The sequence below is a fragment of the Bos javanicus genome, chromosome 3 (assembly GCF_032452875.1).
Source record: "Bos javanicus breed banteng chromosome 3, ARS-OSU_banteng_1.0, whole genome shotgun sequence".
In the NCBI taxonomy this organism is placed as follows: domain Eukaryota; kingdom Metazoa; phylum Chordata; class Mammalia; order Artiodactyla; family Bovidae; genus Bos; species Bos javanicus.
In genome coordinates, this window is record NC_083870.1 from 70223101 (window position 1) to 70251012 (window position 27912).

At 40.3% G+C, this 27912-nt stretch overlaps 1 protein-coding gene across 3 annotated transcripts; it reads left to right on the forward strand.

Moving 5' to 3' along the window:
- Nucleotides 1–27830, forward strand: CRYZ (crystallin zeta). 3 transcript variants are annotated; one of them, XM_061411566.1, is made up of 10 exons: nucleotides 47–134; nucleotides 519–814; nucleotides 5252–5375; nucleotides 6968–7120; nucleotides 10696–10859; nucleotides 17289–17340; nucleotides 23118–23267; nucleotides 26812–26913; nucleotides 27013–27108; nucleotides 27524–27830. In XM_061411566.1, the coding sequence occupies exons 3-10, from the start codon at nucleotides 5265–5267 to the stop codon at nucleotides 27686–27688; spliced, it is 993 nt and encodes a 330-aa protein (XP_061267550.1). In that variant the 5' UTR covers nucleotides 47–134; nucleotides 519–814; nucleotides 5252–5264; the 3' UTR covers nucleotides 27689–27830. The 3 variants fall into 3 exon arrangements, with proteins under 3 accessions (XP_061267549.1, XP_061267550.1, XP_061267551.1); XM_061411567.1 differs by having other exon boundaries at nucleotides 671–814; XM_061411565.1 differs by lacking the exon at nucleotides 519–814 and having other exon boundaries at nucleotides 1–134.
- Nucleotides 27831–27912: the final 82 nt, after the last annotated feature.

The window sequence follows — 27912 nt, forward strand, 5'->3', positions numbered from 1 at the left end:
GGGACCCGCCCCTGGGGCGGGGCGGGGCGGAGCCTGAAACTGCTGTGGTCGGCCGGGGCCGGTCGGGCCCGCCCGCTTTTCCCGTGCAATCTCGGGGGACGCTCGCAAATTTTGATTTTCCACTCTAGAACCGGGTAAGTGGTTTTAAAAGTCCCTCAGTTCAGGATTAGGATTTCCCCAGCGCTCGTCCAAAAGGAACCGAGTTGGATTTTGGCTGCGTTCCTTTCCTGCGCCCCGTCCTCCCGGAGGACGGGGATGAGTTTGTGGCCAAAGTTACTCCGCACCAGGGGCTGCTAGTTGATCACCCGTTGGTCACCAGGGGAAGTTTGACTTACTGGTCCTGAGAGCCCGGTTTTGCTTACTGGCAGGGTCCGCGTTTCGGGTCCCACAGCGGGGCGCCCACCCCGCAGCCTCTGCCTGCCTGCCCCCCACTAGTTTTCCCCTCGGCCTGGGCTCTGGATTCCTGCGGCCTCTCGCGGCTGCTGTGACCCGCGGCCACTCGGGTTCGGGTTTCCTAGGGCTCCTTCTCTCCGGTCTTTCCTCCTGCTTTGATGACATCTTGGAGAGAATTGTGTAGACCCCTTCTACCCCGCCATGACCCTCATCTAGAAGACTCTTCAAAAAACAAAATTCCCTGTTAGCACGTCGTTGGGTATGTACACGTTTCTAGAGGAGACTTATCTCAGTGACCAAGGAAGGTGTATTAATGATTCAACCATTGAAGGGCTAAAGTTTGGACTGATTGTCAGCAACTAGTGGAAATGGCTTCCCACGTGGCACAGTGCTAAAGAATCCGCCTGCCAACATAGGACAGGTAAGAGAGGCAGTTTTGATTCCTCACTTGGGAAGATTCCCATACAGGAGGAAATAATAGCAACCGACTCCAGTATTCTTGCCTGGAAAATTCCATGGACAGAGTAGCCTGGTGGGCTACAGCCCATGGGGTCCCCAAGAGTCGGACAGGACTGAGCATAGCACAGCGTTGGTGGAAAATGGCTGTGTGATTCCCACTGAAACCTTTGGGACACTCTGTGAGTGTCTGGTCAGCAGTAGTAAATCCCACGGAGCTCTGCTGCCCCAGGGCAGGAAGAGCCTGACCAGTTAGTTCCACCCAATCTTTTCTTCCCAGACACCTGCAGGGGGTTAGAATAACTATCTGATCAACTCCTCCTTCCCTCCTAATCAGAAGTGGGTACTAAGAGCCAGGCCCATGAAGTAGTATCCTGACAAGGTCATTCAGCTAAGAAGAGACTTTTCTTTGGCTGCTTTTAATTAAAAAAATTTTTTTTCTGGCTTAAGAATAAATGATATTATGAGTCATTCTTGATCAACCGTAGCACATTTATAATGTTTGATTCTCTTTCCAAGTTTTTTTTTTTTTTCTTGTTAGAAATTCTTGAAAAGTACGAATTTTTAAAAAAATAATATATCTTTGCTTTGGCTTTGTGAATCGATCTGTTCATTCTATGTGAGAATATATTTCCAACTTTTTCCCTATCCCTTTAATTTTCATTTAAACCCAATGGATTCAAGCATAGCTTGAAAAAGATCAGTGTTGAAGGAAGAATTTTAAATTCTGTATTTCCTCTATTTGCAAAATATGGTTGGCAACATTTCATAGGTTAATAAGTAAAACTGAACAATAAACCAAGGTGCTCTGATTGAAAGTTTATATTTGATAAATATAGCAGAAAAACCTGCTAAAGTACATTTTAATTAAAAAACACAAGCAGTGTGATGAGCCCGATGCTGACTAAGTGATTTACTGTGAATAATAGAGTTTACAGCCTGTCAGGCGTGCTCTGAAGCACTCCCCATGTGATGCTGCAGTTCATCTTCACAACGGAGCATTGGCCCCATTTTATAGATAGGAAACTTATTTATTATTATTATTATTATTATAGTTTTCCTGAAAGAATCACATTCTGTGTATCTCTAGTAGATCCCTTAACTTATGGGCATTTGAAAAATTTCAGACTCAAAGCAGGTGTCTTAATCATAAAATATGTAATGCTACCTCCAAGTTAGCTGAATTTCATATCTCTACCTCAGTCTGTCTCACTGTCATCATTATAAATTCTATCTCTAAGAAATTAAAGGTCCTCTCTGCCAATATTTCAAAGGGTGAGATGAAAAGGATTTTACAGTTAGGGGGAAAAAATGCCCAATAACATTTAAGGTGTTGGGTTTCAGCTCGGCTTCAGTGTGACCCTGGTGAATCTCAACCCCTTAGATGTTTCCTCATCTGTAAGAAGGATGGTGATTTTATTTCCAGTTCTGCATACAATTAAATGGTGGTTTTAGTAACTTGCTTCTGTGAAAATTCTGTTAATGGATGTGAAAGATATGCTGTTTAGAAGAAATCAGGTATTGCAAGGGTTTAAGAATAATAATTAGTATTTTAACAATTTTTTAGCTTAGCACCTATATTATGAAGCAAATGATCCTGTAGGTAGTCGAGGGGGTTCAAAGGCAATGAATGCAGATTGGAGCCTGAGCAATTATAGTGGCAAGGGCTCAGCAGGAAATAAGACCACCAGAAGCAAAGTAGAAGTTAGAGTTGTCAAGGTCATGCCCTGTTTCCTTATGAGCTCCACAGGTTAAGGGGTAGTACTGAGCAAGACCGGGCTGGAGGTGGGGTCTTCTAAATCCAGGATTAAGGGTGAGTCTCTTCCTTTGTTCTTTTCTTCCAACTTAGCAAATGTCCAGATGCGAGGAAAAAAATGTATGTGCTAGATATTTTTGACAGATCCTATTTCAGGGTAATTTTGCTTTTATTATTGCTGCAGTTCTTTGAGGGTACTAGTGATGTCCATTGGTGAGAAGATAGATGTGAGAGCTTGAAAGAAAGAAATAGGGAGGAAGTAAGTAGATATTGAAAGTGGAAAGAGAGCTATACCTCTTAACATGGTGTGTGTGTGTGTGTGTGTGATGCACGCGCGCAGGCATTGAAGGGAGATGAGGGCAGAGTGGGGAGTCTGGGGCTTGTTATCCTTGCGCTCTGTGCTCTCTGTGTGTGGCACAGTGCCTCCCTTATAGTTAATGTTCAAAAATGCATGTTGAATGAATAACAACCAATGTTTGGTATTAGTGCTTTGTTTGAATAGTTCTCTGGACTGTGAACTTTTTGAGGTTAAGGACTTGATTTTACAATAGTCCCATAAATATTGTTAAATCAAAGATGACTATAGGATTATAGAACCAAAGATATCTTAATGAATACGAAATTGGAAAGGAGAAGCTGAGGGGGAAAGGAATCATGATATCACTATGTATAGAAGTAAATATTTGCTGGGTTCTGTGCTTCATACCTACCCTGGCTCTTGCATGGTAACCCTGAGCAGAACTCAGTTTTCAGATGAAGAAGCTTAAAAAAAGTGACTGCCTTGCCCAAGGCCACATGGCTAGTAAATGATAGATCTGGGATTCATACTGAGAGCTGTCAGATTCCAAAGCCCGCACTCTTTTCACAACACCATGCTGAGGACGAAAAGGAGAAAAAAAGAGCTATGTTCTTATTTTCAGAGTAGAAAACTCTGGTCTGTACACCCTTTTCTTTTTCTGTTTTATTTTCTTTATATATATTTTCGCTTTCAAGTCTTAAGAAATACTCAGCTTGAGTGAAGATCCAAACAGAAAGGCAGGAGTGAAACTGCGGGGTAGGTTCGGCATGAGCTGCCTGTTCCGCTGTCCTAGTTCCTGCACGGGCTTCTTACCCTAGGACTGGTCAGCTGCTGTGCAGTGCGTGAGGCTTACACCTGCTCCTGACCCCACCCCCTTTTTTAGTAAGAATACTGCCCTTTAGGCTATTTCATTGCTAAACAGCCTTTTAGCAATGGAGAGTTTATTTTCTCTTCTATACTAGGTACTGTATTAAATCATTTTGAATAAAGAGTTTTAAAATGGCACAACTTTTGGTTAATTATATCAAGAACTTTCCATTAATAATACCATTAAAGTGCTTTGATTCCCCCCACACATGGAAGGGCATTTTATAGTTAGCATGAGCTTGTTCCAAGGAGTCCTGTGTTGGGCTTCAGTACAGTGAAGTCTGAATTCTTTCATCTCAACTCTTAGTTTCTGCAGCTCTTTTTGATGTTTCAGCTGCTCGTGGTTGGTGAATATGATTACTCCAGAAGTTATCAAAGATGTTCCTGGTGGTGGCAGAGTTTAGCAATATTTGGTGTGGTTAATTTCAAGAAATTGTCATAGCAGACAAGCAAAATTATGGAGGTCAGACAAAGCCCTTTCATTACATCTCTATAGATGTAAGATTTCCAGTTACCCAATTCTCTGTCTATATATATGTTCTTTACCTTTCTAAGCTTATTTTAACTTCGAGTTTTCATTTCAGTATTTACAGTGGTAGAAGAGAAAGGGTAACTATAAATTACACTTATGATTTACAGAGGATTACACTCAAAGCAGTTTTTAGCTGTTTATTCTTCTTTGTTAAAATGAATGAACTTCATAAAACTAAATGTTTCAGCATGGATAAATCTCAAAAACTTAATACCGAGAGGAAAAAGCAAGTTTCAGAATTCAGTACAATATGACCCACTATGATTATAAACTTTATTTATAAAGTTTGAAAACATGCAAAATAATAACAATAACACATACTGTTTAACAGTGCAAATACATGTTGCAGTGGAATTACATCCTGCCTGAGAAGTATGAGCTCTGAGTTTATGGGAATAGTTACCTCCTAGAATTGTGGAACAGAAATGGGTTTGGGGACGGTTAGAGGCGGCTTCAGTTGTATCTATAATACAACGTTTTAGGTTTTTACAGTGGTAAGGCTTGTTAAAGCTGGGTAGCAGGTAAATGTTTATTGTATGTTTTACATTTCTCTCTATATCTGAAATATCATCTAACAAAAGAAGATCTGTTTATCTAATGTTAAGAAAACTTACATTAGCTCCTAGAATTTCCAAGATGTTATAGCCCAAGCTTACACAAAACGAAACCTAAGATAATTGTATCATGCATCGTCTATCCAGATGTTTTTGTTTGTATGTTTGATTCCCTTGTTGAAAGCACTGAATCCCTACAGGAAATAATATGAAGCATTTTGCTTTGTAGCTGAAGGATTTGTAAGATGAAAGGTCCTTAAACATGAAATGAGATCAGTGGTAAGCTCATGATTTAAATTGTTGTTTGAAAAATTGTTTGATCTTCCCCCTCCAGGGGGGAAAACACAGTGATAGCCTAGATACAATATGACAATATGTTGGGTTTTTTTTCTTAGTATCTAGATCACCATGGCAACTGGACAGAAGTTGATGAGAGCTATTAGAGTTTTTGAATTTGGTGGACCAGAAGTGCTGAAACTCCAGTCGGATGTTGCTGTACCAATTCCAAAAGACCATCAGGTGGAAATCATTACTTATAAACAGGCAATAATTATACTGAGTGTATGTCTCTAGCACATGAAGTTATTGTTCGAAAGAATGATTTATAAAGACATTGCTTTAAGACGGACCCTGGAAAAGGGAATGGCAAAACACTCCAGTATTCTTACCTGGATAATCCCATGAACAGAGGAGTCTGGTGGGCTACAGTCCACAAGGTCACAAAGAGTCAGATACGACTGAGCTACCTTCACTTCTGTTTACACCTTAAGCTCCGACAAAGAGAACATATAATTCTAACTAGTGAAGTAAATGTATAAAAAGAATGAAGTTGAAAATCATCTGTGTAGTGAAGTAATTGGATTTTTCTGAATGGAGTCATGATTATTCAATTACAGTCTTTCATGATCTTTGTTTTATGCATGGGGAGAATAATTTTCTTCTGCATACATGCTTTTTCACATACAAGAGATTTTAAATATAGATTTTAATCATTTCCAGTGACTTTAACAATATACTTTTTCAATAAAAATTGTATATTTTTATTACTGCACCTACCATCACTCCCATGTCTAACTTCCTTAGCAAGCCTTATGAGAGTTTTTACAGTTTGGTTATGATTTGGCAAAGATTTATTTCTTATCATTTCTTCTCAGTAGACTGCTGTGACAATATAAGCTTTGTCTGGTTTCCCCAAGAGGTCCTTTCATTCCTTCTGTCTTTGCACATACTGTTCCTTTAACCTGAAATATACTTCTTCCATTCTGAAAGATATCTACTAATCCTTTAAGATCTAGATCAAATACCACTTCCTTCATAAGGCCTCTCCTTACTTTGATAGCAGAAGTAATCATTCTGTATTAAGGTCAGATGAGCTTCTATAATAGATGTAGCCTCAAAATTTCAATGGTTGGCAGCCTGGATGGGAGGGGAGTTGGGGGAAGAATGGATACGTGTATACGTATGACTGAGTCCCTTTGCTGTTCACCTGAAACTATCACAACATTGTTAATTGACTATACCCCAATATAAAATAACAAGTTTAAAAAAAAAAATCTCAGTGGTTCTCATTCACTAAATTCCACAATTCTAAAATGTCAGTGGATCGAGTTCTTTCCAAAGTGATTAGGGACCTGTGCTTCTTCCCTTGTGTGGCTCTGCCACCTTCAACACCTGTCTTCTGAGGTCACTAAGAAAGGGTGGAAACACTATGTACATTGCCTAGGAAGGACTCTGTGGGTCAGTCCCGAAAGTAGCTTTCGTCACTTATGTTTACATTCCATTTGACTGCTTATAACTCTGAAGAAACCAGGAAGGAATATTCTTCCTACCTTGCTGTCCAGGAGGAGAAAATAGGTTTGATAGAGTCTCTGCACACATCCCCTCAGATATCTCCACCACTATTTTCCCCAGATGTTTTTAGTATAGCATGTAGACCATTCTGTCTTACCTTTTTATTTATATGGTGATTTCTAAAACTGGAATGTGAGCTCATTGAAGGCAGGGTTCTCCTCTATTATTGTAGCTCCCATGATCACTCCACTCCAGTCCTATGAAAATGCTGAATGAATGCCTAACTGCTCTGTATGAACTGAAGTACATTGTCATTGCAGGTTCTCATCAAAGTCCAAGCGTGTGGTGTAAACCCAGTGGACACATACATTCGCTCTGGCACTCACAATATAAAACCACTTCTACCTTATACTCCTGGCTTCGATGTGGCTGGGATAATAGAAGCTGTTGGAGAGAGTGTATCTGCTTTCAAGGTATTACATTTTAAATTATTTCTATTTTAGCTTAATATGTATATTTTTTAACATTTTGACATAGCTTTAAAATGTGTCTGTATTTAAGTCTTTAAAAGGCTCTATTACACAATTTCTACCACTTGGGGGACTCCTCTAGTCAAAAAAGAAATTACCTTTTATCCAGGGACCTTGCTTGTTTGCATTGTTGGAAATAAGTGTTGGGTAATTTCTGTGTCTCCACATCCCCATAGAATTGAACTGTGATCCTTTGATTTAATAGAAATACTTAAGGAAAGAATATAATAAGCAAGGAAATTATACTGTTTCCTAACTCCTGATAATACTCAGCCAACAAAGTTTTTTCTTTTTTTTTCCTTCTATAAAATTTAGTTCTACAAAATAAAGGGAAGGCTAATTCTTTTGAATAATAAGTAAAAGATGAACAAATGCAAGGCCAACTATACATTTTTAGAGCTATGATTCAGACCAAGGTGGCTGAGTCAATGTAGATGTTATGAGTTATGATCAGAGCTTTTGTTATTTATGTACAAAAAGATAAAAAAAACCTAGATAGCATATTCATGTTCTAGCATCTGTCCTCATCATTCCTTGACCTGCTCAACTGTGGCAGCACATTTACCAAAATTGAACTGAGCGAAGATGAACAGGGTCTGGCCCAGGAAGCCAGGAAAATTCCTTTTGCTTTCTACTCCGCTGCCTCAGCAGTCCCGCTCCTGCCCCCACCGCTCCACTGAGACGATGTTTACTAATGTCACTAATGGCCTCTATATTGCTGAAGCTAATGGGTCCTTTTATGTTATTATCTGTCTTGACTTCTCTGGGACATTTGACACTCTCAGCCACTTACTTTTTCTTACAAAAAAAAAAACCTTCTTCTTCAGCTTCTGTGACATTATATTCTCCAGGTCTCCTCCCTACCCCCACCTCCCATTCCTCTCTGAGCATCCTTTTTCAATCTTATTTTTCTCTAGATGTTCCTCACTTCTTGGTGTTGCCCAGTGCCCACTGACCCTACGTAGACTCGGCCTTTTGTATTCTCTTCCTTCTTCATGATGGGCTCATATGCTCCCTCAGTTTCCATTATCTAGTGTGATATCTTTAGCTTAGAAGCTGGACCTATTCTTTCCAAATACGGTGGCCACTAGCCATATGTGGCTGTTTGAAATTCAAATTCAATTAAAATTAAAAATTCTACTCTTCAGCTGCTTAATAGAGCCAAGTGTCCAGTGGCCACTGTTGGACAGTGCAGATGGAGAGCATTTATATCATCACAGAAAGTTGTGTTGCAGGGCCCACATCAGCAAACTCTAGGAACCTTTTCAGTTCATTTCAGTCACTCAGTCGTGTCCGACTCTTTGCAACCCCATGAATCACAGCACGCCAGGCCTCCCTGTCCATCACCAACTCCTGTAATTCACTCAAACTCACGTCCATCGAGTCTGTGATGCCATCCAGCCATCTCATCCTTTGTCGTCCCCTTCTCCTCCTGCCCCAAATCCCTCCCAGCATCAGAGTCTTTTCCAATGAGTCAGCTCTTCACAGGAGGTGGCCAAAGTACTGGAGTTTCAGCTTTAGCATCATTCCTTCCAAAGAACACCCAGGGCTGATCTCCTTTAGAATGGACTGGTTGGATCTCCTTGTGGTCCAAGGGACTCAAGAGTTCTCCAACACCACAGTTCAAAAGCATCAATTCTTTGGCGCTCAGCTTTCTTCACAGTCCAACTCTCACATCCATACATGACCACTGGAAAAACCATAGCCTTCACTAGATGGACTTTTGTTGGCAAAGTAATGTATCTGCTTTTCAGTATGCTATCTAGGTTGGTTATAACTTTTCCTTCAAGGAGCAAGCGTCTTTTAATTTCATGGCTGCAGTCCCCATCTGCAGTGATTTTGGAGCCCCCCAAAATAAAGTCTGACACTGTTTCCACTGTTTCCCCATCTATTTCCCATGAAGCAATGGGACCAGATGCCATGATCTTAGTTTTCTGAATGTTGAGCTTTAAGCCAACTTTTTCACTCTCCACTTTCACTTTTACTCTTCACTTTCTGCCATAAGGGTGGTGTCATCTGCATATCTGAGGTGATTGATATTTCTCCTGGCAGTCTTGATTCCAGCTTGTGCTTCTTCCAGCCCAGAGTTTCTCATGATGTACTCTGCATAGAAGTTAAATAAGCAGGGTGACAATATACAGCCTTGACGTACTCCTTTTCCTATTTGGAACCAGTCTGTTGTTCCATGTCCAGTTCTAACCGTTGGTTCCTGACCTGCATAAAGGTTTCTTTCTTTTTCTCGTACAAATCTTTGATGGCTCATCAGATTTGCCTTGCTTTAAAATTCTCTCTCTCCTTTTCTTCCCTCTTCCTGTAGTTTAAGAAGCTTGAGATTAGGGAGAATGTCTTGCTATTAATATCCATCACAGAACTAAAAGTACTGCTTTTCATAGTGAATTCTTAAACAGGTTGGGATTATATTCAAATCAATGCAGTGTGTTTTTAAGCTGTAAAAACAGGATTAATCTGATGTTAGTCATACTTGACCATTTGCAGGCAACACTGTTAAGCAGTGATACTTGTCTTTGACTCCTGGGTGCCCTTGGAACCTTTTCTGTCTCTTATCTCACCCTATAGTGTTGTATTATAGGGCAAATTTAAGTGTATTGAGAGTTATTGCTTTAATGTTTTGCTTATTCCAAGGACTATTTACTTGTTTTTTTTTAATTGAAGAAACAGGATTTAGAAAAGGTGCTTGTACTGAGCAGTCTAATTTCCTTGGTGTACAGGCCACATGGAGCCAGCTTGTAGTGCTTGCATGGTGCCTGTCCTCACCCTCAGTTACACATCTGCCTTCCAGTAGTGAGGACCCAGCAGGCGTTTATGGAGAGTTTGTTATATGTTTCTGGTGCTGCAACAGGTCAAGACACTTTTCCTGGCTCATCTTTGTTGTCGGGATCCAGGCAGAGTTGCCTGCCTTTTGGTCCATGCATAAAAAATGAGGGGAATGCGGGAACAAACCTACAGAAAGGATTTGGAACAGTTTGGAAGAAACCTTACATTGTATTTGTTTCTTCTCCCCAGTGTTTTGTATAAAAAACATGTATGTTAACTAGCATTTATTAACTGCTTGATCTGAGCAAATTACTGAACTTATTTATGCCTCCATTTCCTCATCTTTGAAGTGGGATTATCTAAAGGGAGGTAATGAAAGTTTTCCTCATAGACTGTTGTGAAGATCAAATTAGAGAACACTCATTAGACACTTAATGCTGTGCCTTGCGCAGCAAGCTGTCAATAAAGGTAAGTTATCATCATAATCTTTAGACCATTCTGGACATTCTCTCTTTTCTTATTTTTCCTATTTCCCTTGATTTTTCTTCTTCCTAGTTTCCATAATAAAACATTGAAAAATGTTCCATATTTTGAAGTTGTTTTTATGAGACCTTAGGATGTAGACAACAATATATAAATACTCATTTTATTTCTTGTTATAAGTGTTGCATTCTAAAGGGTTGCACCCATGTTGACAACCTTTTTAATCCCTGAAGCATTTATTAATTTATTGCTTTCCGCAGAAAGGTGACAGAGTTTTCACTACCAGGACCATCTCTGGGGGCTATGCTGAGTATGCTCTGGCAGCCGATCACACTGTTTACACACTGCCAGAAAAGCTGGACTTTAAACAAGGAGCTGCCATCGGCATCCCATACTTTACTGCTTATCGAGCTCTGCTCCACAGGTAATAACACACTCTGTCAGCTTTATAACCAGCACCAGAGGAGGGCGATATTAATTGGAGGAAGGTAATATATAATTTATGCTTCCTACCACCCGTCTACCCATTGGTCATTTTTGGTTCCCATTAAGTTACTGTTAAGGTTTATGGAGCAGAAACTCTGCTAATTTGGTAGATTGTTCTAATCACTGAAGAAAAAGACAAGAACAGCAAAACCCCATCTTTGTCTTCAAGATGCTCATAGTCTAGTAAGGGAGAGAGACATAAGAGTAATAATACTGATGTATAATGTGGAAAGGACAGTGGTAGAGATGTGCGTAGGGATTTACGGGATCACAAGGGACATGCCTGTGGTAATGAGGTCAGGCTTCCTGGCAAGGCATAAGTCTTGGATTATTTTAAAGCCATGGTTCAAAAATCTCGTTATCCAGCTCCAGAAACTACTTGCTGCAACTTTAAAGTACAGTGGCTCTACCCTAGTCCCCCTGGTCAGTTTCCATGGCTGATACCTGAGGATCTATATCTTAATCAAATTCCCTAGGTATTTGAAAAGCATCAGAGAGCGTTATCCTGGGGAAGGGTAGCTGGGAATAGGGAGGGTATTCTAGAGAATGGGAAGAGCTGGTGTGGGGAGCAAACATTGGGGTATCTGGGGAGAAGAGCTATAGCAGTTTGCTTTTGTTAGAAGATTTCAAGGCAAAAAGTGGCGAAGAATAAAGTTGGAACATAGTAATCTCTCAGTAAATGTTAGCTGTCATTATCAAATAGGTGCACCTCAGATTGTAAAAAGCTAGATTATAGTGCTCACATATTGTTCTGTAAGGACTTAGGGGTCATGTAGTGTTTTATTTGGGAGAATGATATTGTCATATCTGTGTTTTATTAGGATCACCCATCTGCTATGGGAAGGATGGATGTTATGACAGGAGTGGAGAAAGACATGCGAGAATCTTACAGAAGTACCCTCTGAACATTATTAATACTTACGGGCCAGAGCAAGGCTCATGGTAGAGGTGGAGAGGAAAGGATAACTATTTAGGGAGTAAAATCAGAAATATTTGGTAACTATTTGCATGTGGAAAATGAGGGCACGAAAGAGCCTAAGAATACTTACAGCTTTATAACGGGTAATGTTTGACTTGACAAAGAGAAGGAGGGAAAAGTTTCAAAAGGAAACTGAGTTCAGTTTTGGACATGAAACTGAGACAGACATCATCATGGAGAAGTCCAGCAGCCTGTCGGATGAAAGAGTCTGAAACTCAAAGGCTGGAGCTTTAAATTTGGGGCTGTCAGCATGTGGTAAGAGCTGACGAAATGAAAGGCAATGAAATTTCTCAGGGAGTGAGAACACCAGTGGCGAGAGACTGGAACTGTACTGAGCATTAACATTTAGAATGTGATCAGAGGTAGGGGACAGTCCTGAGAGAGGCAAAGGGCGTGTAACCCAAGGCCAAGGGAGTCTAGAGGTCACTGAGTCTGTTAAACATCTGTTAAGCTTGTAGGTGTGGAAGCCAGGAAGGCCTCAGTTTTAGTACTGTCTCCACCTACTACTAGTCAAGTTGCTTTCCTGTCTCAACTGTAGTTTATTGACTTGAAAAATACAGATAATAATAGCAAGCACCTTGGGGTGTGGTGGAATTAGATGAGGTAATGCTTATAAAGCTGTTCAGTTCAGTCATTCAGTCGTGTCTGAGCCTTTGTGACCCCATGAATCGCAGCACGCCAGGCCTCCCTGTCCATCACCAACTCTGAGAGTCTACCCAAACCCATGTCCATCAAATTGGTGATGCCATCCAACCATCTCATCCTCTGTCGTCCCCTTCTCCTCCTGCCCCCAATCTTTCCCAGCATTAGGGTCTTTTCCAATGAGTCAACTGTTCATGTGAGGTGGCCAAAGTTTTGGAGTTTCAGCTTTTAGCGTCATTCCTTCCAATGAACACCCAGGACTGATCTCCTTTAGGATAGACTGGTTGGATCTCCTTGCAGTCCAAGGGACTCTCAAGAGTCTTCTCCAACACCACAGTTCAAAAGCATCAATTCTTCGGCACTCAGCTTTCTTCACAGTCCAACTCTCACATCCATACATGACCACTGGAAAAACTATAGCCTTGACTAGACGGACCTTTGTTGGCAAAGTAATGTCTCTGCTTTTGAATATGCTATCTAGGTTGGTCATAGCTTTCCTTCCAAGGAGTAAGCATCTTTTAATTTCATGGCTGCAATCACCATCTGCAGTGATTTTTGCAGCCCAAAAAAATAAAGTCTGACACTGTTTCCACTGTTTCCCCATCTATTTCCCATGAAGCGATGGGACCAGATGCCATGATCTTCGTTTTCTGAATGTTGAGCTTTAAGCCAACTTTTTCACTCTGCTCTTTCACTTTCATCAAGAGGCTTTTTAGTTCCTCTTCACTTCCTGCCATAAGTGTGATGTCATCTGCATATCTGAGATTACTGATATTTCTCCCAGCAATCTTGATTCCATCTTGTGCTTCCTCCAGCCCAGTGTTTATCATGATGTACTCTCCATAGAAGTTAAATAAGCAGGATGACAATATACAGCCTTGACGAACCAGTCTGTTGTTCCACGTCTAGTTCTAACTGTTGCTTCCTGACCTGCATATATAAAGCTGTTAGTATGCGAATAGTACAGAACAAGTGCTCAGTGTGGATGTTGTTAGGGGTGGTAGTTGATGTTGCTACCAAGGAGGGAAACTAGCTGTCAGTGCAGCAGTGAGGACTGACTGTTTGAGAATAAAATAACAGCCAGGCTTAGTGATAGGAGATCAGTGGTGGCTTTTGTCAGATCATTTTCGGTAGAGTGATGGAGCAAAGCTTGAATGAATGGGTTGAGAAAGGAAAAGGAAATCGATTCTTGAATAGAGACTACTCTTAAAAAGCAGGGAGACAGGCAGAAAGAGATAGGAAAACTACTTGAAGAAAGTGTGGGAACAAAGGGTTTTTTTTTTTTTTTTTAAGATGGACAGGACTTGGTTATTTTTATAGCTAAGAAAGGATGTAGCAGAAATAGATGGGAGGCTTGGAGAAGAGGGCAAAATAGCAGATGTAACAAGATCCTGTGCTGGGCAAGGATTGAACTTAGCACAGAGGTAGAGAGATTGGCTTCTGATCAAAAGGAGAACTCACCTGTTGAACCTGGAAGAGGCAGTGAGAGAGTCAATTCCTAGGGCCGGTTGATAAGAAGTCCCGGGGTCTCCAAGGAGAGAGGGGTCTGGAATTCTCAAGGAGGAGGAAAGGACAAATTTTTTTTCCCTCTACATTCCTTGGTCTTAGTCACATAAGTCATGTTTATCTTTAAGCTTTGAACTGATGATTACACAACAAACAACTCAGTTTAAACTCTGTACTAAGGGTTATATAACAACAGTGTATCCTGCTTGAGGACAGTTTCTGGAAAAAACCTTCTGGCTAATCCTGTTATCTTAAAATGTAAATTAAGGGAGTGGGTCTAGTAAGATCTTTACAACCTCCAGACATTCTTTTGATTCATTGTAATAACTAATTAAAAAGTATATAATTTCATTGCTAACACTAGCAAGGGGGCACTCTTTCTGCCCCCTTCTAATGTCTGTGTCAGAAGCTTTCTCCATCTCTTTTATACTTTAATAAAACTTTATTACACAAAAGTTCTGAGCAATCAAGTCTCGCCTCTAGCCCCAGATTGAATTCCCAAGAATCCCAGAGTCTTTTGTGGTTCAATAGCAACCTTTCAGCGTTGGTATACTTAATGGAAAGTTTGTGGGCAGGGAGGTGAGGCATTGAAGGAACTCGTATGTGATTGCTTCATTTTCATAACTAAATAGGAAGCAAAGTGACCTTTTGAGAATCAGAACTGTAGTGGTACCAAAATGCATAGTCATGTGATTTTTTTTCTTAGGGTATTTAGCCATTTGGATACATTATCCAGGGAAAGTAGCCCATAGTATTAATCCAGGGCTGGAATATTAGTGGCAAATTGAAGAGTACAAAGGAAATGGGAACACTGGAGAGAAAGAAAGAAGTTGGGGTAGTGTCCCGTGGCATCCAGGCTGATGGGAGTGCGGCAGGAGCAGCAAGAGGGCAGAAAAGGAGCAGACGGCAAAGCTCTGTGAAGCCAAAGAAAAGGTTTTGAGGGAATATGGGGTTACCGAATCGGAACAGGAGATCAATACTGGTTATTAGTTTCTGATATTCCTCAGGTAGAATGGTTAGGGATAACTACTAGGTGTGGGAAGAGTGGTAGAAATATAGGAGAATTCAGGAATTGTGAGTTTTCTTCCCATGAATGTTGAAATCTCTCAGGTTGAGGCTGGATTTAGGGTGGAAGAAGAAACCTATCGGAAGCTCCAGTGCTTTGGCCACCTCATGCGAAGAGCTGACTCATTGGAAAAGACCCTGATGCTGAGAAAGATTGAGGACCGGAGGAGAAGGGGATAACAGAGGACGAGATAGTTGGATATCATCACTGACTCAATGGACGTGAGTGTGAGCAAACTCCAGGAGATAGCGAAGGACAGGGAAGCCTGGCACATCGCAGACAATAGGGTCACAAAGAGTTGGACATGACTTAGAGACTGAACAACAAGGAAACCTATGAGCCAGGTCCTAGGCTTCAGTGACTAGGAGGGGGTAACACAGCAGCACCGAAAGCCAGGCCACATGCTCCAGCCCTGCTACAGGCCCCAGGGGCGGAGGACTATTAGTGTTCTCCAGAGAAGCAGAACCAACAGAATGTGTATATTGATGGATGGAGTCCTGCTGAGTCTAAAATCAGTAGAAAGACCAGCAGGCTGGAGAGCCTGAGAAGAGTAGCTGTTCAAGTCTAGAGACAGTCTGCTGTCAGAATTTCTTCTTGCTCTAGGAGAAGTCTGTCTTTGTTTTGTTAAGACCTTCAAGTGGCCAGGCCAACCCACACTATGGAAGATAATCTGCTTTATTCAAAGTCTCCTGACTTAAACATTAATCTCATCCAAAATAGCACCTACACAGAAATATCCAGAATGTTTGACCCATATCTAGCACCATGGCCCAGCCAAGCTGACACTTAAACTTCACCATCACAGTGACTCCACAAGGCTAGAAGGATGGTAGCCATGGAGACCCAGTAGACAGTTTGCCTGCTTTTTCTCCACCTGCTGCAGGCCCAGGGGTTTAGGACAATGTACTTAGTGTGTGGAGACTTGTTTATAAGATTTGGAAAAAAATCATTGAAAGTATTTCATGACCCAGAGTATAATATTAGTAATCCTATTCCCTTAAATTTGTATTTTACTTTTTAAAATGTCTAAGTGTTTTGGAATAGCTGTCTCAGTTTATCACTCCAAACCCTCAGTTTAACTCACTGTGCTCAACCCCCCATCCCCAAGCGAGCATGTTGGAGAAACTTCATTTACTGACTCACAGCTGCCATTTGTCAGCTGTTGGCACACGGCCTTGAGCAGGACTCTGGGTGACTGTGTTCTCACTCTCAGATTGAACAGAATATCTGTACAGGGTGGTGTGATTTAGTTGCTAAGTTGTATCAGACCCTTTGTGACCCCATGGATTGTATAGCCCACCAGGTTCCTCTGTCCATAGGATTTTCCAGGTGAAACTATTGGAGTGGGTTTCCATTCCTTCTCCACTCTACAGGGTGACCACCCCCTACTGTCCTGGTAAACAAGGGATCCTCACTGAGAGTCAGATCTGGACCACACAGCTGTTGCTGGCCTGTGACATCAGCATTTGTCCATGTGAAATAATAAAGCATCACTGTGTCTTGCTGCATGTTTTTGCTTTCAGTGTAATAGAAAAGGAGTGGGTGAACCAGAGGTCAAAAGAATATGTCGTTCTACCAGAGGCTCTGGGCATTTTAGGGGGTGGTAGGGGAACCTGTGTGACAGGACTTGTTATATTTCTTACTCTCTTCCCATTGCTGACTCAGCATTGGTTTCTGAAACAAGGGCTTGGAGCCAGGTTTTGAAAGTCATGGAGAAGGAAGACAGTAGCTGCTGCATTTACTCAGGTGTGAGTCTGAACCATGAAATAAAGACTGAGCTGTAATGACCGTTTTTGAGACACTTTCTATGGTAAGGAATGGGAGACTCCAGTTCTTCTGGGTGAAACAATTTCCCTTGGCACATCCACAAAGCCTCTTAGCAGGTAGCACAATTATGATCCTGGCGCCCCAACAATATCTGGCACATGATTGACTCCCAGTAGACATTTGTTGAATGAATAAATGAATTGAATGTTTTCTTTTATCTGTGGCTCTAAAGAACCATTGTTTGAGTCTGGGGAGCGTGGAGAATATCTCGGGTTGTCTATCAGGATGAGTTTCCTCTTTGGGTAACTGTTGGTTGAAGAGAAGGTAGAATTTTCTTAAGAATTATGACAAATACTGAGCTTAATTAGCTCCAAAGTAAGGCGATGAACCTGTGCTTTCTTTTTCAGTGCCAGTGTGAAACCTGGAGAAAGTGTTCTGGTTCATGGAGCTAGTGGAGGAGTAAGTATTTCTTTAAGTTTTTTGCTTTTTTTTTAGAGGTTATGTTTGTGGGTTTCACATTATATTTCTTTAAGTTGCTTTTAAAAACCAAATTTATAAATATAGTCAAGGGTGATGACTTTTTTCTTTTTGTAGTGAGACTTTAGATTCTGTCTTCTGAAGGTGATTCCCCATCATATTCGTTTAGCATTTCTTGGTTAATAAATTCAACAGATTACCCGATCAGAAATGTATGCATTCGGTTTTCCACCTGTGTTGGGTATGGACCAAGATAAACGGGCTTTGTTTTTCTTTTCAAGAAGTGAATGTTATAAGAATATTTATTTAGAATTTTAAACAGTTCTTTAAGGTTAATATAAATTCCACATCCCCTTGGATAAGAAAACTAAGGCTCATTAAAGCTTTACCTCTGTTGCCCCAGACAGCACTGCAAAGCCACACTGTGAGTTCTTCATCCTTTCCAGCTCCCTTCCTGCTCGCCTGCTGCGCTTTGATGACATTCGCAGGGTGCATAGTATACAGCTGTGTCCTTCACACCACAACCCACAACTTAAAATGCTAATGGGTGTGTGTGAGGGGGTGGGGGTTGGGGAATGCTCAGAACTTATCAAACCAGCCCTGCAGTGAAATCACCCAACACAGAGCTGTCAGAAACCTCTTCAAGAAACTGGCTGTCAATCTGCCTCCGAGGAGCTTAGAGGAAAAGTTAGAGCTCTGAGGTTGGAATTTAACAAGAAATCCACATGACCTCTATCCTGCATGTAGAGGCTTTAGAAATTTTGGAGACACGATTTCGCTTTTTTAAAATACAGGGCCTGGGGCTGGATGTATGAGGAAGCAGATTAACCCTTTCAGGACACTGTATTCCAGAGAGGAGATGGAAAGAAGTAACCTATTAATGGCAGATTGTTTCCGGCATAATGAGGGGCATCCTGAAAATGCATTTACCTCTAAAAGTGGACAGGTAGTACAGAGAATTCAAACCTCTGTATAATTGTTACTTTCCGTGGATGTATCATGAGGTTTCAAGCCCAGCTTCCTATGTACTTCCAATAGATCAACTCAAGGATTTCACAGATAGACTGTTTACTTAAAAAAACACCAAGATCGTCTTTCTGGGGCTTGAGAAAATATGACACATACCCTTGTCAAAAACTCCCATTGTTTAGCCTCACTGAAGAGGCAGTTTGGGGGTTAAATTAAATTTAGCCCTAAATAAATAAATTTAATGCTAAATAAGGACAGAATCTGTCCAACATGCATTTATTTAAATTGCCTTGGCTTTCACAGAGCTAACCTTGTGATCTGTGTCAAAAAGAGAGATTTCAGTAGGAAGGGGAGAGACGAGTTTATAGAAAATCTCTTTTTATTCCCTTTACCCTCTTGTAAAAAGCCAGGTCGCTTCATCATGATTTTTTTTTTAAAGCCAAATCCAGACTGTTCTCCATGCTGGCTGAGTTTGTTAAATCCTTGGCTGGCAGGGATAGGCTGGCGACCTGGTGTGTGAAGCGCTTCTGATCCTCTCTGCCCATCAGGGGGAAACAGTGCTGAGTTTTGTCTTGCTTCTATTTGTACTTTCTGTCCTCATTTAAATCACATTCCTTTGGGATTATGTTGTGTATTTAAAACTGTTTAGAATTTGTGAACACAGCCAACATCCTGATATGTTGGTGGGGAGTGCTCTGTTTTATTGTCAGCAAAATAAATAGAAGAAAAAATAGTTGACACATAATAGTATATAATCTATTGAAGAAATATTGTTAGTATAATTGTTGACAAGAATAGAATAAGCAACTCTTTAAAATAGCTCTTGAGTGCCCCTTTGAAGTAGTTAGATCATAAGGAGATAATATTTACATTATCTCTTAGGTTAAATTGTGGTTTTATTAGAGGCCCCCCTTTTTTTTAATTGAAAAATTAAAGTAGCAAAAATCAGCCATGCTAACCCCATGGTGTATTGGTATTTCGTGGAACTGAATGTCTCTCACACTCAGAGTGAGTTCCCTGTGTTTGTTTTGGTTAAATCAAACAAATCCTCATCATAACCCAGCAGGGTTCAGGCTCCTCACTCCCATATGCCATACAGTCTTTAAGGTCTTATTTCAGGCTTGGGAGTTTGTGATTCTGTTACAATTTTAATTAGTTTCCATCATCTTTTTCATCTCAATTCTCTTCTATCTTGCCCAGTCCATAATGACTGTATCTTCCTTTAAATCAGTGGTTTTCAATAAGGGGTAATTTCATACCATCTCTTCTCCAACTTGGGGACATTTGGTGGCGTCTGGGGACATTTTTGGTTGTCACAACTGGATGAAAGGGTCTGGCATCCAGTGGACAGAAACTGGGCATGCTCCTTCTAAGCACCCTTCATTGCACAGCATAGTCCCCACAGCAAAGAATTACCTGGGCCAATAGCGCCAAGCATGAGAAAGCTGATTCTAAATGTATGGGCTGACCCTTATCTGTACCGTTCATTTGGCATGGGGTCAAACATGTTTCCTAGTATTAGAATTTAAATGATTGCTTTTATCTATATTCCTAAAATAGTTGTATTTCTCCTTTATGCTTAGCACATTTATCTAGTGCTCTAGTGATCTCATGCAATCCTGTGGCTTTAAGTACTATCTATAAACTGATGATTCTCAAATGTATGTGTCCAATTCTGAACTCTTTTCAAGTCCATTATCATATTCAACTAATGATTGAGCATCTATAGTTGGGTGAATCCAGTGTGTTCAAAGTGAATTCTTGATGCTGTCACAAACTTGATCCTCTCTCATCTTCCTCATCCAAGTCAATCTACCCAGTTATTCTGGCCTGAGACCGAGGAGACATTCTTGATTTTTCTCTATTCCTCACCTCCCACCTCCAGTCTTTGATGAAGTCCTTATCTTCTTGCTCCCATGACCTCCTACCTTCTTTTTGCCACCCATATAATTAGAATGTTCTATTAAAAGCCCAATTCAGATCATATCCCTCTCCTGCTTAAACTCTCCAGTAGTTCTGCATGGCTCTTAAATATAATCCAAAGTCTTTACCTTCAAGGCCTTGTGTGCCTTGGCCTTTCTGTATCTCTCTGGCCTCATCTTTTGCTCCCTTCCACATGTCCCGCCCTTAAGCCTCTTGACCCTCTTTCTGATGTTTGAATGCCCCAAGCTCATTCGCACTTCAGCAGGATAGCCGTGACCATTCAGCCTATAGCATCCTCCAGCAGGCGTCCCAGACCTGTCCCAGACGGTGCTTGTCCCTCTCTCCATTCAGGTCTCTTCAGAATGCCTTTCCTGATGACCTAATTGGCCTGGTTCTCTATCTCTTTATAACCCAATATGCTATTTTTTTCAAGTATTTTTCATTCTCTGAATTTACTTTATTTGTTTATTTCTTCACATGTTTATTATCTCCCCCTTCCTAAGAACGTACGTTCATGTGTGAAGAACCACATCTTGCACATCAGTTCAGTCAATTCACTTGCATCCGACTCTGCGACCCCATGGACTGCAGCATGCCAGGCTTCCCTGTCAATCACCAACTCCAGAGTTTACTCAAACTCATGTCCATTGAGTCTGTGATGCCATCCAACAATCTCATCCTCTGTCATTCCCTTTTCCTCCTGCCTTCAATCTTTCCCAGCATCAGGGTCTTTTCTAATGAGTCAGTTCTTCACATCAGGTGGCCAAAGTATTGGAGCTTCAGTTTCAGCATCAGTCCTTCCAATGAATATTCAGGACTGATTTCCTTTAGGATTGACTACTCTGATCTTCTTGCAGTCCAAGGGACTCTCAAGAGTTTTCTCCAACACCACAGTTCAAAAGCATCATTCATCGGTGCTCAGCTTTCTTTATGGTCCAACTCTCGCATTCATACATGACTACTGAGAAACCATAGCTTTAACTAGATGGACCTTTGTTGGCAAAGTAATGTCTCTGCTTTTTAATATGCTGTCTAGGTTGGTCATAGGTTTTCTTAAAGGAGCAAGTATCTTTTAATTTCATGGCTTCAGTCACCATCTGCAATAATTTTAGAACCCAAAAAGATAAAGTCTGTAACTGTTTGCATTGTTTCCTCATCTATTTGCCATGAAGTGATGGGACCAGATGCTGTGAACTAAGTTTTCTGAATGTTGAGTTTTAAGCCAACTTTTTCACCCTCCTCTTTCACTTTCATCAAGAGGCCCTGTAGTTCTTTGCTTTCTGCCATAAGGGTGGTATCATCTGCGTATCTGAGGTTATTGATATTTCTTCTGACAATCTTGATTCCAATTTGTGCTTCATCCAGCCTGGCATTTCACATGATGTACTCTGCAGATAAGTTAAATAAGCAGGGTGACAATATACAGCCTTGACATACTCCTTTCCCTATTTGGAACTGGTCTGTTGTTCCGTGTCCAATTCTAACTGTTGCTTCTTGACCTGCATACAGATTTCTCAAGAGGCAGGTCAGGTGGTCTGGTATTCCCATCTCTTTAAGAATTTTCCACCGTTTGTTGTGATCTACACAATAAAGGCTTTGGTGTAATCAATAAAGCAGATATTTTTCTGGTATTCTCTTGCTTTTTTGATGATCCAACAGATGTTGGCAATTTGATCTCTGGTTCCTCTGCCTTCTAAATCCAGCTTGAACATGTGGAAGTTCTTGGTTGTTGAAGCCTGGCTTGGAGAATTTTGAGCATTACTTTACTAGCATGTGAGATGAGTGCAATTGTGCGGTAGTTTGAGCATTCTTTGGCATTGCCTTTCTTAAGGATTGGATTGAAAACTGACCTTTTCCAGTCCTGTGGCCACTGCTGAGTTTTCCAAATTTGCTGGCATATTGAGTGCAGCACTTTCACAACATCATCTTTTAGGATTTGAAATAGCTCAACTGAATTCCATCACCTCCATTAGCTTTGTAGTGATGCTTCCTAAGGCCCACTTGACTTCACATTCCAGGATGTCTGGCTCTAGGTGAGTGATCACGCCATCATGGTTATCTGGATCATGAAGATCCTTTTTGTATGGTTCTTCTGTGTATTCTTATCACCTCTTAATATCTTCTGCTTCTGTTAGGTCCATACCATTTCTGTTGTTTATTGTGCCCATCTTTGCATGAAATATTCCCTTGGTATCATTAATTTTCTTGAAGAGATCTCTAGTCTTTCCCATTCTGTTGTTTTCCTCTATTTCTTTGCATTGATCTCTGAGGAAGACTTTCTTATCTCTGCTTGCTATTCTTTGGAACTCTGCCTTCAAAAAGGTATATCTTTCCTTTTCTCCTTTGCCTTTCACTTCTCTTCTTTTCACAATTATTTGTAAGGCCTCCTCAGACAACCATTTTGCATTTTTGAATTTCTTTTTCTTGGGGATGATCTTGATCGCTGCCTCCTGTAAAATGTCACGAACCTCCATCCATAGTTTTTCAGGCACTCCGTCTATCATATGTCTTGCACGTAGTAAATAATAAATATTTATCGTATTCATGAATATAGATTTGCCCATGTACATACCTATCTCTTCTACGTAAGTGATAGATGACTTACTGTTGTTATGTAGTATTTTATGTGTACTGTTAAAGTATGAAGTCACTGAGCATATTTTGACCATCTTTAAACCCTATATCTTCTGCACAAAGCAGATGCTAAGTGTTTTGCACAGTGTTTCTTATTTCTTTGTTTAGACCCTTAACATTTATTAGCAATACTCTAGAACCTAGAAGAACCTTATTTTAATTGTATGTATTTAATAAATGTTTGCAGAGATGCAAAGTTCCTAAAACTCCTGGGCTGTATTTTGTTTTTTAAGGTTGGAATAGCAGCATGCCAAATTGCAAGAGCTTACGGCTTAAAGGTTTTGGGCACAGCTAGTACTGAGGAAGGACAAAAGATTGTTTTGGAAAATGGAGCCCACAAAGTGTTTAATCACAAAGAAGCTAACTATATTGATAAAATTAAGGTAAAATTGTTCTATAATTTTATAAAACTAACATTTTGTTTCATGTTCTTTTGTAATTTTTTTTTATCAACTACTCTCTTAAAGTTGTTTGTTTTGCCTATGTGTTTTAAAGCTTTAATTAATTTAAAAAAGTAGAGATGTCTACTTTTCGAACCTTCACTATCATTTCTGTCTTGTTTATTTTTACTAAATAAAATATAGCCTCTCTAGAGGCTTATAGTTATTAAAAATCAGTGCTCTTTAATGCAAATCACATTTTAAGTAAAGCCACAGCTTTGTATTTGCAGCTGTAAGGCATTTTTTAAACATGTATTTTTATATATTGTGAAATGAGCACCACAGTAAATTTAGTTAACATCTGTCCCCATACATAGTTATAAAATTTTGTTTCTTGTGATGAGAACTTTTAAGATCTATTCTCTTAGCAACTTTCAAACATGTAATAACAGTATTCCTAACTGTAGTCACTGTCCATTACATCCTCATGATTTATTTATTTTACAACTGGAAATTTGTGCCTTTTGATCCCACCTTTATCCATTTCATCCATCCCGCACCCCTTGCCCCACCTCTGGCATCAAAAAGGTATTCTTAATATAACTTCTATTGGTGTAAATTTTCCATAGAAAGTTGAATTATCCATGGATTACAAACTGGATCTGTCTGGCCTAGGGAATTAAGTTTCTTTGTTTATTGGATGTTTTTGGAGGAGAAACCACTACCTCATCAAAAATAGTGAGGCAGAATTTAGTTGCTGTTACATCTATTCCATTGTTGCAGTGGAATTCAAGCAGGTTCTGGAGTTCTCCATCTTTGCCATAGTAACAATTTACTAAACACTGATTACTTTGCTGACCTCAAACTACTTGCTCATGTTGAGAAAGAATTAGGATATCCCAGGTACTGATGACAGTGTAAACAAGGTCATTACAAACTGAGGGGAAAATGAGTGTGAGTTTGTTTATTACCTCTAAATCATCTTGCCAAAAAACTGAATAAAGGCTGTCCTTTGTATATGTTGAGGAATACAAAATTGGTTGAGCATGCACTCCTGGTATCATTATCAAAGATGAAAACTGGCCAGTTATTTTAAGAATAGGTTTTTGTTTTGCAATATAATTCTAAGACCACAAGACCTTATAGCTTCTATCTCCTTATACTGTTTCCTTCTGCTTAAGTCTCTCTTTCTCCAAAAACATTCTCTTAACCTTTTCTCCTCCCCTTCCCTCCTTTACCACACATTTCTTGAAAAAGTAGGGAGTACTTAAACTGCTTTTACTTCCTTACCTCCCACTGCAATTTTGCTTCCACCCCAGGGCTTTCCAGGTGGCCCTAGTGGTAAAGAACATGGCTGACAGTGTAGGAGATGTGAGAGATGCAGGTTTGATCCCTGGGTCAGGAACATACCCTCAAGAAGTGCAACCCATCCCAATATTCTTTCCTGGAGAATCCCATGGATGGAGGAGCCTGGTGGGCTACAGTCCATGGGGTCACAAAGAGTCGAACATTACTGAAGTGACTTAGCCTGCATGCACACACCAGCTACTTACGGGGCGTGTCAGGGGCACTGATAATCCCCTTACCAGTCAGCTGCTCTTGGCTCAGTTCTCATTGAACTTGACCCTGACCACACCTCCTGGAAGCTGGCTCTCTTCTCACTTCTCTAACTTCACTTTTAGTCTCCCTCCTCTTCATTTCACTTGGTCTTCCATAGGTCTTTCTTCTTGGTCTCTCGCTTTCTCTGGTGCTGCACCTTCATCCTGATCCATCTCATACACGTCCTTAGGCTGCTGGTTTCCAGCACTGTCTCTGGCCTGTTTCATTCCTTCACACCATCAGCCTGCTTGACATGGCCATTCATCTGGTCCCTCAGGATAGACACCCACATTTCATTTCCTGTTCCTGTTGTTTAATCACCTTTCTCCCTCCTGCACATCAAATTGGTCACGTTATCTATCAGCTTCATCTCTGACATGCCTTTCATATATGTCTCTGTTTCTTTCCCCTTCACTGTTGTAACTTCATTTAGTCCTCATCTTTTCCAGTCTTGACTCTTACTCACGGCTGAGCTAATGCCCCCTTCTGTCTCCTCTACTGTCTCCAGAGTTATTTGGTTCTCTGTTTCAAAGAAAGAAAAAGAAAAACATCCTCAGAAATAAACGAGAGCTCCACAAGAATAGGAATTTCTGTTTTCTTGTTCCTTGCTGTACTTCCAGTGCCTAAAACAGTGCCTGGCACAAGAATTAACTAATGAACATCTGTGTCCACAAAGTCCAAATCTTTTAATGTGGCATTTGATGTATTTTCGTGGTCTGAACCAATGTGTAGTCTCTTATCTCCTACCTCTCCGCTCCCACCCCCGCCCCCATCTCCTTCACAAATGCATACTCCAGCTCTGCTGGGCCACTTTCCAGTTCCAGCTTTTACTCTCCATCCCTACATCTTTGCTCTTCTGTTTCTTTGGTCCAGACTGACTGCCTCCTGTCTAGCTTCTCCTTGCCCCTTATTCCTTCTGTTCTACTTAAGAACTCCTACTTATCCCTCAGGGCCAGGTTGTCATCCCTGTGGAATTACCTTTGACCTTTACAGGTGATCAGAATTGTAACTTTCCCTCTAAAACCTATGGTTTGTTTCCCTGGTGGCTCAGGTGGTAAAGCGTCTCTGCAGTGCAGGAGACTCGGGTTGGACCCCTGGGTTGGGAAGATCCCCTGGAGAAGGCAATGGCACCCCACTCCAGTACTCTTGCCTGGAAAATCCCATGGACGGAGGAACCTGGTAGGCTACAGTCCATAGGGTTGCAAAGAGTCAAACACGACTTCACTTTCACTTTCACTTTCAATGCAGTACTTAGCCCATCACATCACACCTTTAATTGTAGTGTTTTCCATTTTCCTCTTTATTTTGGGTTCTCTATGTCCATCTTGACATTCATAAGACCTCACACAGTGCTGGGCATAGGTGTTCATTTTTTTCTTAAAATGAAAATGTATAGCTTAGCTTATTTAAGAGCCGGTTTTAGATGTTGGGAATTGACATCAGAAAGCCCAAAAGAAAAGGAGTAGTGTGCCAAGCTGATTGTAGACTACTGAGAACACAACTAAATGCACACACACACAGAATACTGCAATACCAAAAAGTCAGTATTTTTTTTCTTTTGTTGTCTGTTTTTTAATAAAAATGGGAGCACCAATGCAGTTTTTGATTTTTGATTTGTTGCTTCTTCCTCTATTAAAATATATTTTGAAGACAGAAAATTTTCACCTAAGGAAGAAGTACTTTATAGTCAAGTTGAGTCTAAACACATGAAAATTTTGGACAAATTTGATTTCATTATAGCAATTTATTTAATACAAATCTGTCATTTTAGATGTGGCTGGTACCTTGGAATTACAGCATCACTGTATAATTAAATTATCTTAGAATTGGCATTATTACTCTTTAAAATATAGCATCTTGTGTCATTTGAAATATATTTCTGTAATATATGGCACTATGATAATCTTTTTTTTTCCTAATCTACTGTGCATTCTTTTATATTATATAGAAATCTGTTGGTGAAAAAGGAGTTGATGTGATTATTGAAATGTTAGCTAACGTAAATCTTAGTAATGATTTGAATCTTTTGTCACACGGAGGACGAGTAATAGTAAGTATTTCATTTTTTTTTATCACTTTGCAGTTTTTTCGTAATTTAACACTATTTTGCAGTAATCTTTAACTGTAGACATGTTGTTTTTCATACTAGGTTGTTGGCAGCAGAGGCACTATTGAAATAAACCCACGGGACACCATGACAAAGGAATCTAGCATAAAAGGAGTTACTCTGTTTTCATCTACCAAGGTAGAAAAGTGATTCTGATACATTGCTGTAATTTGCCTAGTCAGGCAGACTGAAAATTTAAGTCGATGTTAAGGTTAGTTATCTAAGTGGGTTAAGGATTAATCCCTGGAAGGTAACTAGGGTTACAGTATAATTTATTTTCCAAGCCAGGGCACTTATGAAGGAGAGAGGAGATACTGTTGGTAATTACTAATTACTCCACAACAATAAGTATTTTGTAAACTGAGACCGCCACAGACAAATTGCAGTGTTGGTTAACCTATAGGAAACTACTTTTTTGTAGTTCTGGACAAGTTGACAAAAGCCACACATTTACGAGAAAACTCTTACTGCTTTCTTAGACTCTGAAAAATGTTAATGCTTCTGAAAATTGTCATGTGTTCCTCTACTGAAAAAGATGTTTTCTTTCCCTCAGGAGGAATTTCAGCAGTTTGCAGCAGCCCTTCAAGCTGGAATGGAAATTGGTTGGTTGAGACCAGTAATCGGTCCCCAGTATTTACTGGAGAAGGCTACCCAAGCTCATGAAAATATCATTCATAGTAGTGGGGCTACTGGAAAAATGATTCTTCTCTTAAACTGATCAGTCCTTCCATTGATTTCCTGTGTAATTAGAGGTTTCATATCTCAGTTTTATGTACACTGTGTTTGCTCTACTTAGCATTCATTTGATTCAGTGAGTTCCTTAACATTTAAAAAAAAAGGTTTGTCTTTAGTGATCATAAGCATTGGAGTACTGTTTATTTTATAGCTGGCAACTTTCTTTATGCCTTCTACTTCTCATCAAGGAATCATTGTAATAGGAAA